A 14,395-nucleotide genomic window follows, 5' to 3' on the forward strand; every position below is an offset into this window, starting at 1 on the left:
TTATTTACAATGTCATCTGAAATTGAGTACAGTACAGGCATCCGCATGGCATTGTTGTAGCTGGTGTTGCAAGGACTTTACATGCTGGATAAGTTAAACATTCATATGCCCCTTCCTGCTTTGACTTGTAGGGTCTGAAGTTTTACACTGTTTTGTTTTTGAGTGAAGTTATGTAAAAAAAAAACAATCTACATTTGGAAGTTGTGCTTTCATGGTAAAGAAACTGCACTACAGTACTTGTGTGAGGTGACTAGAAAAAGTGCTATTTCTCTTATTTTATCCTTTTTACAGTGCAAATATTTCTGATAAAAATAATATAAAGTGAGCTCTGTACACTTTGTATTCTGTGTTGTAATTGAAATCAATATATTTGAAAATGTAGAAAAACATCCAAAAATATGTATAATACGTTTAAATCAGTATTCCATTATTGTTTAACAGTATGATTAAAATTGTGATTAATCACAACTATTTTTTTAATCTCACAATTATTTTTTTAATAATTTGACAGCCCTACTAGCTATCTATCCTCAAGAAAGGATGGTTGGTCCAGTGGCTAAGGTACTAAACTGGGACTTACAAGACTCAGGTTGAGTTCCCTGCTTCACCACAGGCTTCCTTTGCAACCTGGGGCAAGTCACTAAGGATATGTCTGCACTTTGAGCGGGAGGGGTAATTTCCAGCTCAAGGAGACACACCTGTGCTATCTTGCATATGTACCTAGTATCTTGCATATGTATCTTGTATCTTGGACAAGTACATACTTGGGGAGGGGAAAGGGCCTCCATGGCCACAGTGAGCTGTAGCTCACGAAAACTTATGCTCAATTAAATTAGTTAGTCTCTAAGGTGCCACAAGTACTCCTTTATTATTTTTAGTGTGATAGCTAAATGAAAGCTAGCACGGGTATGTCTCCTTGAGCTAGGGCCTGTCCTGTAAAACATATTCATGAGTGAACTGGAAAAAAGAGGTGAATAGTGAATTGGCAAAGATTGCAGACAATACAAAATCATTCAAGATAGTGAAGGCCAAAGCAGACTGTGAGGAGTTACAGAGGGATCTCTCAAAACTGGGTGGCTGCGCAACAAAATGGCAGATGAAATTCAACATTGATAAGTGCAAAGTAACGGACATTGGAAAAAATAATCCCAACCATATATATCTAATGATTGGTTCTAAATTGAAATTGAAATTCTAAGAGATCTTGAAGTCACTTTGATAGTTCTCTGTAAACTTCTGCTCAATGTGCACCAGTTGTCAAAAAAGCTAACAGTACTTTCTGAACTATTAAGAAAGGGATAGAAAATAAGACAGAAAATATCATAATGCCGCTATATAAATACATGGACCAATGCATTGAATACTGTGCCCAGTCCTGGTTGGCCCATCTCAAAAGGACATAGTAGAACTGGAAAAGGTTCAGAGAAGGGCAACAAGGATGATCACGGGTGTGGAACAGATTCCATATGAGGAGAGACTAAAAAGATTAGGGCTGTTCATCTTAGAAAAGAGATGACTTAGCGGGGATATGATAGAGGTCTATAAAATCATGAATGGCATAGAAAAAGTGAATAAAGAAGGGTTATTTACTCTTTCACATAATATAAAAACTGTGAATTATCCAGTGAAATTAATAGGCCTCAGGTTTAATGCAAACAGGAGGAAGTACTTTTTTCACATAGCTAACCTATTGAATTCATTGCCATGGTATGTTGTGATGGCCCTATATATATATGTAAAGTGGATACAACGTTCAAGTAGGATAGGTTCTTCAATGACTATTAGCCAAGGTGGTCAGGGATACAACACCAGGATCAGGGTGATCCTCAACCTCTGACTACCTGAAGCTGGGAGAGGAAGACAGGACTGGATCATTCCATAACTGCCCTGTTATGTACATTCCTCCTGAAGCTCTGGTTCAGGCCACTGTCAGAGACAGGATACCAGGCAAGATGGACCATGGTCTGAGCCAGTCTCGCAGCTCTTATGTTCTTAATTACACCTCCAGCTCGAAGTACTGACACACCTGTATTCTCCCTTTGCCTCGGTCCCCCGTCTGTGAAATGGGAATAATAGTATTTCCCTCACAGACAGGGGTGTTTTGAGGTTAAAAAGCATTACTCAGACCTTTCCAGGTAGTGAGAAGGATATATAAAGACTTTGTCAAGTTTTGGTCAGATTTGTTCCTTAATTCTCTCATTATAAATGGGTAGTAGGTACCTATTTGTCAGCAACCAGTAGACTTAAACAGAGAAAAATAAATAAGTAAAATAAAAATTGGGTTGGGTTGGGTTGAAGAGGGGAATAATCAGAAAAGATCTATGAGGAAATATGTTCCTTTTTGCTTACTGTTTCAACACAGGAGGTTTTATGGAAACAGAGGCTGCCGCCCAGGACTCTCTGGGGTTAGGCAAACTGGGAACTCAAGCAGAAAAAGACCGAAGACTAAAGAAAAAGTAGGTTATTTGTTCATTTTATTTTCATCACACCTTGTTCATATTTTGATTTTGTGTGTTGTCTTAGGTGTGCACATAATTGAAAGCATGACCAAACAAATGACTGTATTTGTCTGACACTGTAGCAGTTGACCATTATGTGAGTTTTCCCAGGATTATTGTTTTTAAAAACTCCACATAAAATAACAGAAATATGTGGTAATAAAGTACACTTTATAAAGGTAGAATAAGTTATCATTCACAAAAAAACCATGAGTTTAAAAGAAAGGAACATTTTTTAGTTTGACATTACAGTTTAATTACTATGTCCTGTGCTAATTGCAGTTTTTAAAACTACACATGAAATTAAAGAAACATCTTACCAGCTCTTTTTGCATGGATTATCCAAAAGATAAAGAAGAGGCAAGACTGTTTGCATTATCCATTGAGCATATAATTATTTCAATCTATTATAAAATACAATTCCCCAGAGACATTGGTAACTTTGCTTTCTCTTACATCTGTCAGAAAATGACAACCTAGCTTTTTGTTCACATAAATTATAAAATAATTACATGCCTTCCCCCACTGCACTTAGTTGTAAAACTGATACACTCTGAGTCATAATAGCTGCAAGAAAGTAAGTAGGCCCATTTGAACCCCCCCCCCCCCCCCGCTCCTCCTTGCAATCTATTCAGTCTCGTAATTCCAGTGTTATTAGAGGACATCTGAGGAGAAAAAGGACAATCACTCTTTGAAAACATTTTTTTTAAAACAAGCTTATTCCTGTTCTTTAATTACTGTTCGAGTGTCAATATTTTACTTTCTAAGACTCTTTTTGATCTTTCATATTTACAGTATGCTCATGTATCTCAGTCTTCTGCTGATCTTTTACATAGTTTGATGGATCCTTTGCATAGTATTCTGTCCTTCTGATGAGGAAATTCCAGGGATGTTTTTCAGCCTCGCTGAGTGGTTTTATGTATAGTATGTATTTTAACTATATACTTTTTACCACATGCAGTCATGGTACATGCAATCATTATCGTTAATGTACAAATATGAGTGTTCAGTTTAAATGGGTCCTAATTTTACAATCTGTGAATAAGGTAAAGAAGCATTCCTTCAGCATCCTCTCCCAACAGACAAGAGACCTTGGTCACCAAACTAAGGATACTGTTCTTAAGAATACTACAACAGATCAATCTTTCCTCTGCATCTGGAATTTTTTATCTCTAAATCAATTATCAATCACCATTCTGTTATATATTTTATGGAAATTAAACACTTTTTATGGAATTATATTGTAAAAATATCAAGAGTTTATCCTTAATTCTACAAAATTTCTTAAGAGCTGTTGAACCCACCACTGGGAACAGACCATATTGGGTGCCATTAGAAATTCAGCATTCACCATGCTACTCATGTATCTTCCAATACTGCGAATAGAAGATACCACAATACTGCAACCAGTATTGGTTGAAATGGCAAATGTTGATATTTTAAAGGCTACCACAGTGCCCACAAAAATATTTCAAAATATGTCAACTTCTCTTATTCTGTTAGGTTAGTATTTATTAACAGAATGTAAAAGTTTTAATATATATACAATGGACAACACAGAAAATTCAGCTTTACATGTTAATTGCATCACACAAATACAATACCTGGAAAAGTCTTGGATTCGGATACAATGGAGAATATACAAAATAATCTATTCCCAGACCTCTTAGTCTAATCTCCCACAGCCAGACTTTCTCGTGCTGTTAGCTTTTCAAAGTTTTCTCTTCTTCTGTGTCTGTCCTTGGCTTCTTGTGGACTAGACATAACCAAATCATGCCCTTACATGGTCTCATTTAGGAATCTTTTCTTTGTGATTATGACTCATCCACTCAGAGTATAATCTTGGGATAGTATTTCAGGTGCATATTTTTTCCAGATAGTCCAAGATATTAGAATATAAAAGTGGCAATTGTATGCACTTACCCTTAATCAGACAAAAGCATTGTCTGTAGCCTGAAGGCCTTTGTTCCATCACTTTAGACCTTTAAGAGTGGTCAATCTTTGTAGCTTTTGGTTTCTGAACTGTTAAAAGTAGTGTTCAGAATACCCCTCGGTTACTTGCAGAGACAAGTTTGGATTTGCTTTGAGTTGGTTCTTTCACTGAGGTCCTTAATTCATTCAATATATAATTGTATGTCTAAGACTAATACAGAAAATTAAGAATGTAGGTCACAGGTATTTATGCAATTATGGACATTACTGGGACAGGGACCTGTGAAATGGATGGTACAAAATTCATATGTTATCAGATCTGCTTTAGAAAGATTAAGGCTTTTAATGTGAATGAGACCTTGAAGTGTATTAGAAGTTAAAATGGTCCAATACTTCATTTTTAAAGCTTTAAGCAGAAAGGTTTGTCTCAGTATGTCAGACACCTTTCTTGCCCCCATTTAATAATGCATATCTCCCTCCTTGCATAAATGGAGAGAGGTCTTCTTAGCTGAGAGATGAATACCAATTTTGGTAATATAAGTGAGAGAGAGATTTAGTGTCTCACATTAATGATAGTAGAAACATACTGTACTGACAGGACCTTGTCCATAAACAATGAGGTATCTTTATAAAAGGTAACTGAGAGAGTTTAACTTTATTAGACTGTCTTGTTTTCTAGTGGCACAGCAACTAAGTTTGAGATCAAGCCTTTTGCTTGACTCCTTGCTTCTGTTGATCAGGGTCTGTGAACACTGCAAAGAAAGCAAGCTCAGACCCTGAAGGGGAAGAAGCTTTGTAGTGATCCCTGCCACTTAGCTGGAAGGTCAGATATGAGAAAAAAGGCAAAGAAGCATTGTCTAGTAATTACCATACAGGACTGGGAGTAGGAGATCTGGATTCTATGCTGTCTTTGCCACAAACTTGCTATGTGACCTTAGACAAGTCACCTAAATGATCTGTGCCCCAGTTTCCCCTTCAATAAAATGGGAATAAAATGCTTTAATGAACAGAAGAATATGGACCACCGCCTTCTACTGGATGACATCAGATTTGCTCATTCTTAAGCCCTACCAATATATTGCTTGCAGCTCAGACACTGCTCCTTCAACTCAGGTGGCAGGAGACTGTGGTTTTAGAGTGGGAGAATATGTTTTCTCCATGATGTTGCAGCAAAGTTATAAGTAGCCAAAGTGTGACCACAGATTGGTTACAATATGAGTTAGCTTTGAGATAATGATAATAATTATTTTAAATTATTTAAACTTAAGCCACAATATTTCAGAGGAACACTCTCTCAGGGGAAAAATGCCTTAAATTTAGAACTCTTACACATTTTACATTCTGGATTATAATTCTAATTAAATTTACATTACGCTATTTTAGCTCTCTAGCCCTGACTATTTCAATATGCAAAATAAATTTTTGAACAATATCTTTTGCTCTAAGTTTCCTGAGAGAGTGCTACACTTCTACATTTCAAATACCACTCTTGTGATTATAGTGTAATCAACATAGTATTGCACTTCAAAGTTTGCCTACTTCCTGCTTAGAGGATTCTATTTGGCTATTAATGATATATTTCTATGTATTTTAAGTAACTACTTACACACCATTAAAGTGAAATGAAAACCCTTACTCAGTGATAGGCAAGACTTTTGTAGGCCTCCCTAAAGAGCCAATTTTCATCCTAGGAATTTAGTTATTACAGTTAGTCATCAGCTGTGAATCCTTATCCTAAAACTTCAAGGACACAGGAAACTAGCTCTTCAGAATTTGTTAATTTGATCCCACCATGATGCTAAAATTGATCCAATAATACAGCCGTTAGTTAGCTGAATCATCTACACATTCATAAAGTTATGTATTTTTTCAGTGAAACCTGACCACAAAAGACACATGATGTAATAAGACACATTAATTTAAGTATTTTAGAGGTGTATTATTTGTAACTTAAATGTGGTCTAGTGTTCAGAGCATGGAAGTGAATTTCAGGACTCCTCTGGGTTTATTCTTATTCTACCAGGGATTTACTGTGCAGTTTTTGCAAATCTACCTCTTACACCTAATTATAACCTTAAAAATCTGTCAGAAGGATTAATAAATTTATGTAGAGAGCTTTAAGAACTTGTGATGAAAGGTACTATAGAACTGCAAACTGTTATTATCTAAAAGAAACTTGATTAAGAATAAAGAAATAGGTTTATTCTTACATTTGTTAAGATTTGTTTGCATTGGTATTGTAGCCATGTTGGTCCCAGGATATGAGAGAGACAAGGTAGGTGAGGTAATATCTTTTATAGGACCAACTTCTGTTGGCAGAATCTACAGGCTTCCGAGCTACACTGAGCTCTTTATCAGGTCTGGGGAAGGAAGCAGAGTGTTTGAACTAAATACAAGTTGGGACAGATTGTTAAGCAGAAAGAGTAACACAGTTTGGAGGAAAAAAGAAAAGCAGTACTTGTGGCACCTTAGAGACTAACCAATTTATTTGAGCATGAGCTTTCGTGAGCTACAGCTCACTTCATCGGATGCATACCGTGGAAACTGCAGCAGACTTTATATATACACAGAGAATATGAAACAATACCTCCTCCCACCCCACTGTCCTGCTGGTAATAGCTTATCTAAAGTGATCATCAGGTGGGCCATTTCCAGCACAAATCCAGGTTTTCTCACCCTCCACCCCCCCACACAAATTCACTCTCCTGCTGGTGATAGCCCATCCAAAGTGACAACTCTTTACACAATGTGCATGATAATCAAGTCTGGCTATTTCCTGCACAAATCTAGGTTTTCTCACATCCCCCCCACCCCCATACACACACAAACTCACTCTCCTGCTGGTAATAGCTCATCCAAACTGACCACTCTCCAAGTTTAAATCCAAGTTAAACCAGAACATCTTTAGGGGACTGGAACACATGAGTTATGAGGAGAGGCTGAGGGAGCTGGGATTGTTTAGCCTGCAGAAGAGAAGAATGAGGGGGGATTTGATAGCTGCTTTCAACTACCTGAAAGGGAGTTCCAAAGAGGATGGCTCTAGACTGTTCTCAATGGTAGCAGATGACAGAACGAGGAGTAATGGTCTCAAGTTGCAGTGGGGGAGGTTTAGATTGGATATTAGGAAAAACTTTTTCACTAAGAGGGTGGTGAAACACTGGAATGCGTTACCTAGGGAGGTGGTAGAATCTCCTTCCTTAGAGGTTTTTAAGGTCAGGCTTGACAAAGCCCTGGCTGGGATGATTTAACTGGGAATTGGTCCTGCTTTGAGCAGGGGGTTGGACTAGATGACCTTCTGGGGTCCCTTCCAACCCTGATATTCTATGATTCTATGATTCTATGATCTGGGGGGGGGGGGGTAGGAAAAAACAAGAGGAAACAGGCTACCTTGCATAATGACTTAGCCACTCCCAGTCTCTATTTAAGCCTAAATTAATAGTATCCAATTTGCAAATGAATTCCAATTCAGCAGTTTCTCGCTGGAGTCTGGTTTCATATTCTCTGTGTATATATAAAGTCTGCTGCAGTTTCCACGGTATGCATCCGATGAAGTGAGCTGTAGCTCACGAAAGCTCATGCTCAAATAAATTGGTTAGTCTCTAAGGTGCCACAAGTACTCCTTTTCTTTTTGCGAATACAGACTAACACGGCTGTTACTCTGAAACCTGACAGTTTGGAGGCTGGCACTTGAAGTGAAGTGGGCAATTAGGGGTTAGATTGTTATGCTTAAAAGATTTGAAGTGGGCAATTAAGGTCAGCAGGCAGTGTGGTGTGTTACAGATTGTTGTAATGAGCCATAAAAGCAGTGTCCCTGTTAAGTCCATGGTTTTTGGTGTCAAGCAGAGTTATGAATTTAAGTTTCCAGGTTTGCTTTTTAAAGGTGTTGTGTGGGTTTCCTTTTGAGGACAAGTATTGAAAAATCAGCTATAGAGAGATCACTTTATGAAAAGCGTTTCTCCACACGGGATACGGTGTTTTTGTTTTTTATCATTTTTCTCTGTGAATTCATTCAAGATTATCTGGTTTCACGTGCATAGTTGTTACTGGGGCATTTGTTGCACTGGATGAAATACACCAGATGTTGTGATAAGCATGTGTAGAACCCATAAATCTTGAAAGGTATGTTGTGGGGGTATTGATCATCATAGCAGTGGAGATTTGTCTACAGATTTTGCATCTGTTCTGGCAGGGCCTGGTGCTGCTTTGAGTTGGCCTGTCCTGGTCTGTGGGAAGTTTGCTTCTGATGATGAGCTTGTTCAGGCTGGAGGATTGTTTGAAGGTCAGAAGAGGGGGTTCAGGAAAGATTTCTTGCAGGATGTAGTCCCCATCAAATACGGGTTGTAACTGTTTGACGATACCTCACATGGATTCCATGGGGTGGTAGGTGACAACTAGAGGTGTGTGGTCAGGGTTTTTTTTTTTCCTGTACTGAAGCAGGTTCTCCCAGATATTTGGATGGCCCTTTACATGATGGTATCTACTTCTCTGGTGGAGTGTCCTTGTTTAGTGAAGGCATTTTTAAGTGTGTTTAGGTGTGTATCCAGGACTTTCTGTTCAGAGCAAATTCTGTGGTATGTGAGTTGTAAATAACAGATCTTTTGGTGTGTCTGGGGTGGTCACTGGATCTGTGGAGGTAAGTTTGGTGATTGGTGGGTTTCTCATATATAGTTGTTTGTAGGGTTCCATTTTTAAGCTAATTGTGATATCCATGAAGTTGATGCTGGTGTTGAGTATTCTGTAGAGATTTTGATGAATGAGTGTGGTTATTGAAATTCTGATGGAAATCTGTGGGGGAGTTTAGATCTTCTGTCCAGACTCCAGAGGATGAAAACATCATCAGTGTATCTCAGGCATATCACTCGTTTTGTTAAGACTGTGCATTCTTACATTTTGTCTGATATATGGTATAGAGAAGATAAACAATGCTGAAATATGGCCTAGAGAATTGCATTATTTGCTATCAATATAAACTAGCCTGATAACCCACGTTAGCTTATCACACACAAAACTTGCCAACACTTATTTTTCTCAGGCTTCCCTCTTCCTCCCAGCCTGTTTACTTTGCGCCTAAGCTGTTGAAGGAGGGTGTAGCCAATGTGTTGCAGTCCTTAAAGAACATATCTAGCAGTATAATTCAGCAGACATGAGTGTCCCAGTAGCTGACACATCTTTTCATAGCATTTAATGCCAGAAGGGTATGTTAAATCATCTAGTCTGACATCCTGTTAATCACCAGCCATTACAATTCACCCCGTGTCCATGTACTGAGTCAAATAACTTGTGTTTGGCTAAATAAGGTGACCAGATAGCAGTGTGAAAAATCAGGACAGGGGGTGGGCGGTTATTGGCGACTATATAAGAAAAAAACCCAAATATTAGGACTGTCCCTATAAAATCGGGACATTTGGTCACCCTATGGCTAGAGAATATATTTCCAGAAAGGCATCCATTCTTGCTTTGAAGGCATCGAGAAAGGGAGACTCCATGACTTCATTAGATAGTTTGTTGCAATGGTTAGTCACCCTCACTGGTAAAAATGTATGATTAATTTCTAATTTGAATTTATCTTGCTTAGGTTTTAGCCATTGGATCTTATTATGCCTTTTTCTGCTAGATTAAAGAACTCCTAGTACCTGGTATATTTTCTCTGTGAAGGTACACTGTTATCCAGTCACCTCTCAACCTTGTTTGTTTTTGTTTTTTGTTATCAACTAAACATCAGTTTAAAAGTCATCTAATAAATTCTCCTTGAAGATTTCCCAATGTTTATTCACATATTTCAGCCTAATATTTTTCTCCCAGTCACTCATAATTTCCTTATCTTGAGAAAATTAGCCCTTTTGAAACACCATGTGTGTATATTACTGGTTAGGACTACTCTCTGCCTATATTGAATCTAATCAGGTCATGATCACTGGTCCCTAGGCAACTATCAACTTCCAGTCCAGTGATTTTATATTTATCCATCATAATGGAGTCCAAAATAGAGTTACCTCATGTTGCGTATAATATCATTTGTCTAAATATTATCTTTCATTTTGTTGGTTTAACTACTGCCTGCATGAAACTTCAGGCATATGTCTCCCAAACTGAAGTCCGCCATGATAACACAACCTTTTTTGTCTACATGTTGCAGACAGGTGCTTAAGAAGTAACTCATTTTCTTCTGGTTTGATTTCGTGATCGACCACCCCCACCCCAATGGTATCACTTCCTGGGCTTTGTTTGTTAGTACATTGATCCATATGCATTCAAGATCCTGCACTTCTGAGTTATCAACAACTCTAAAACAGGTTGTGGTGTCTTTAATGTAGAGAGCAGCCTCTTCCTTCTCCCCCACCCAACATACCTTTTTTACCTATCTTCCGTAAAAGTTTATAAACAGATTTTAGCATTGCAATCACACAAATTATCCCACCAGGCAGGTCCATCCCTAGGCGGGTGTGGGGGCCAGGACATTAGAAACTCGGTGCCTATCTGCTAGGGGGTGCTCCACCCTGCCTCTGCTCAGGCCCCGCCCCCACTCCACCCCTTCCCCCAAGGTCCCACCCCCACTCTGCCTCTTCCCACCCCGCCTCTTCCCGGCTCAGTTCCTCCCCCTCCCCCAAGCATTCTGCACCCTTGCTCCTCCCCCTCCCCTAGCACCTTCTGACGCTGCGAAACATCTGATCTGTGGCAGGCAGTAGGCGCTGAGAGGGAGCAGGAGGTTCTGCCTGCCCGCCTGCCGCTCGCCTCGCCATTAGCCTCCTCAGCCTGCTTGCCCACCCACCTCACCTGTCCACCTGTGGGACCCCCCCCCAAAGCATGGAGCCCGGGGCAGTCACCCCAATTCACATACTCAAAGGACGGCTCTGCCACCAGGTTTCAGTAATGACAATTATATTGAATTAATACTACAGTCATCTACGGTCAAATTTCAAATGTTGCCACTTTATCTGCATTTCCACAATATGGCATTACAAAAAACAAATAACTATCTATTTTCATGCACCAATTGGTGTAAACGTGTAAGCAGTCAACCATTATCTACATGTATCTGGCAGGCACATTAGTGCACAACATTTCTTCCAAACATAAATTAGAGACTTAACTTTGGAAATGTATATTTTAAAATAGAAAAACCTGTCAAATATAAAGTAGTATTACAATTCTTGTTGAAATGTATAATTAGCTATAAAAATAAAAAACTTGTTATAGTAAAAAAAAGTTCCTCCACCTACACTGACTTGTAACTCCATGCTTCCAACTTATCTGTGCACTCTCTAGTGCATAAAGAGCCATTTAATTTGCCCCTGTGGAGAAGGCTAGCATAAGGCATGGTTTAAGTAGGCTGATCTTCCATACTGAGGTGGATGTCAGCTCATATGCACTGCTATCATAGCCTCAAACAGTCTCATCTGTTACTCCTTCAGCAGATCCTATGGCTGAATTATTCCCCACATTACCAAAGTTGTCTGTATAAATCAACCACCTCTTCCGCAGAGCGCACTGATAGGATTCCAACTCTGAAGATCACAAATTTCTTGTGCTCTGTGCTGCATCTGTCAATATCAGTCTTTGGTTAGAAGCCACAATATTACCTGCAGGCAGAGGTGTCCTCACAACAATCAGTCCACCCTAACTAAATTTTGTTGTACTGTCCTAGTTCTTAGTCTAACAAGAACACCAGGGTGAGTCAAGGTCAGAGCTGACAGCTTTAACTTTTCTTCTGCTTTTGTTTGGCTTGAATCTGAATGACAATATTCTTGTTCTGATTTTTTTAATTGTTTTTTAAACAGTAATCTAAACCTTCAGTCTATACACCATGTCCCCAACATAGGCAAGAACATTAAAGTTCAGATTTACCAAGGAGAATGGATATAGAAAATACTCCATACTGTGGATGTGTTTTTGGAACCCTTATTCTAGTTAATTACACAAACCACAATTTTGCTTTGTATTTGCAAAATGCAAGTTTCTGCTTTTAACGCAGGAAGCCAAAAAAAGAAAATAAAAGCTTTGATCATGCAGAGACTTATGCACATGTTTACACATATGCATAAGTGCTTGCAAGATCAAGGACTGACTGGTCCACCCTACAAAACTCCCTATATTCAGAGAAACTCTGTGTTTGCTATATCAGATACCTATATCTGTTCATAAATCTTCATTATTTCACTCACAATTTTTTAGCTTTTAATCTAGAAGTGCTGCTTGGTTGAGTCTAGACACAAACTAATCATAATTTATTACAGAAATAAACATGTCAAGAAAGAACAATTCCCATGTTAAATAGAAGGGAGACTTTTGTTATTTAGCTTCATTTTTATTTGCCTAGTTACATTCCTAATAGTGCTATGTTCCTTTCCTTTCCTTTTGCTGATTTACTCTTGTTTAATTTCTTGAAAAATTGGGAGAGGATGTAGAAAAGAACCACAGAAATGATTTCAGGGCTGGAGAAAATGCCTTGCACTAAGACACTTAAGGAGCTCAAAAAGAAGATGGAGAAGTGAGTTGATTACAGTGTATAAGTGCCGTAATGAGGAAAAATACTGGGTACTAAAGGTCTCTGTAATCTCGTGGAGGAAGGCACAACCAGAGCAAATAGCTAGGCGCTGAAACCAGACTAATTCAAATTAGAATTAAGGTAAAAAATGTTAACAGAGACAGTGACTAACCATAGGAACAAACTACCAACAGAAGTAGTGGATTCTCCATTTCTTGAGGTCTTCAGATGAAGACTAGATGCCTTTCTGGAAGTTATGCTTTAATCAACCACAAGGCATTGGGCTCAAAACAGAGGTAACTGGGTGAAAATAAATTGCCTTTGATATACAAGAGGTCAGACTAGATGATCTGTTGCTCTCAGCTATACACATATACAACTCCTGTAACTTCAGTGGGGTTTCATATGTGTGACTGAGAGGAGAATTTGATTTAGTACATTCTTAAGTAGAAAAACTTTGCCCGCTGCAGTATAAAAGTGCCTTTTCCTAATGATGTTGTTAATTACATGCATTTTTTTAAATTAATCAAAATTGCGTTAATTAAGCTCTTTGTAATTGCCATCCATCTAACTGTTCTCATATTTGTAACATTTATAAAAACCTGTTATCCTCTAAGTGTGCGTTCTTGTTGTACATTAGTCCTTAAGAATAATTTTTATCTCATGCCGTATTATTTTTAATTGTCCTTCATTTAATTTCTTTCCTTTGTATCTGCACTCATGACGAATCATTTGATGTAAGAGCTCCCAAGGCTTTTTTTCCCTTTTAGCAAACAAAAGATGCATTCAGCATGTCTTGTTGCCATAAAAAAGTGCATTCTGTGTCCCCAGTCTGACTAGGACGGGGTGGACAAACTTTTTGGCCCAAGGGCCACTAGGTATGGAAATTCTATGATGGGCCATGAATGCTCATGAAATCAGGGGTGGGGTGTGGGGGGGAGAGGGAGAAGGTTCTGGCTGGGGGTGTGGACTCTGGGGAGGGACCAGAAATTAGGAGTTCAGGGTGGGGGAGGGGGTTCCAGGCTGGCGTGGGGAGCTGGGGAGGTGTGGGCTTTGGGATAGGGCTGGGGATGAGGTGTTTGGGGTATAGGAGGGTGCTCTGGGCTCGGACCAAGGGGTTCAGAGGGCAGGAGGGAGATCAGGGCAGGGGGTTTGGGCATGGGAGGGTGAGGGCTCCAGTTGGGGGTGCAGGCTCTGGGGTGGGGCAGGGGATGAGGGGTTGAAGGTGCAGGAGGGTGCTCTGGGCAGGGGATGAGGGGGTTGGAGGGCAGCAGGGGGATCAGAACTGGGACAGGGGGTTGGGGCATGGGGGTTTGGCTCGGGGTACAGGCTCCAGGCCATACTTACCTCATGCGGTAAGAAGCAGCAGCATGTCCCCCTGTGACAGATTTATGTTACCAATTTGCCTGGGGCGTCAGGTGATCAGGCTGAGACCGCAGGATCTTTAGGGAGGAGATGACAGAACACACCACATAACTGA

The 14,395-nt window shown here is 39.4% G+C and overlaps 1 protein-coding gene across 6 annotated transcripts in view; it reads left to right on the forward strand.

The window, feature by feature from the left end:
* Positions 1-14,395, forward strand: part of PPFIA2 (PPFI scaffold protein A2) — a 619,889-nt gene that overhangs the window by 555,341 nt on the left and 50,153 nt on the right. For all 6 annotated transcript variants that reach the window (XM_073327625.1, XM_073327626.1, XM_073327628.1 and 3 more), the window contains one exon: positions 2,363-2,456. In XM_073327625.1, the coding sequence (XP_073183726.1) occupies positions 2,363-2,456 (94 nt within the window). The remainder of the gene's footprint in view (positions 1-2,362; positions 2,457-14,395) is intronic.

Source organism: Lepidochelys kempii, chromosome 1 (assembly GCF_965140285.1).
Source record: "Lepidochelys kempii isolate rLepKem1 chromosome 1, rLepKem1.hap1, whole genome shotgun sequence".
Classification (NCBI taxonomy): Eukaryota; Metazoa; Chordata; order Testudines; family Cheloniidae; genus Lepidochelys; species Lepidochelys kempii.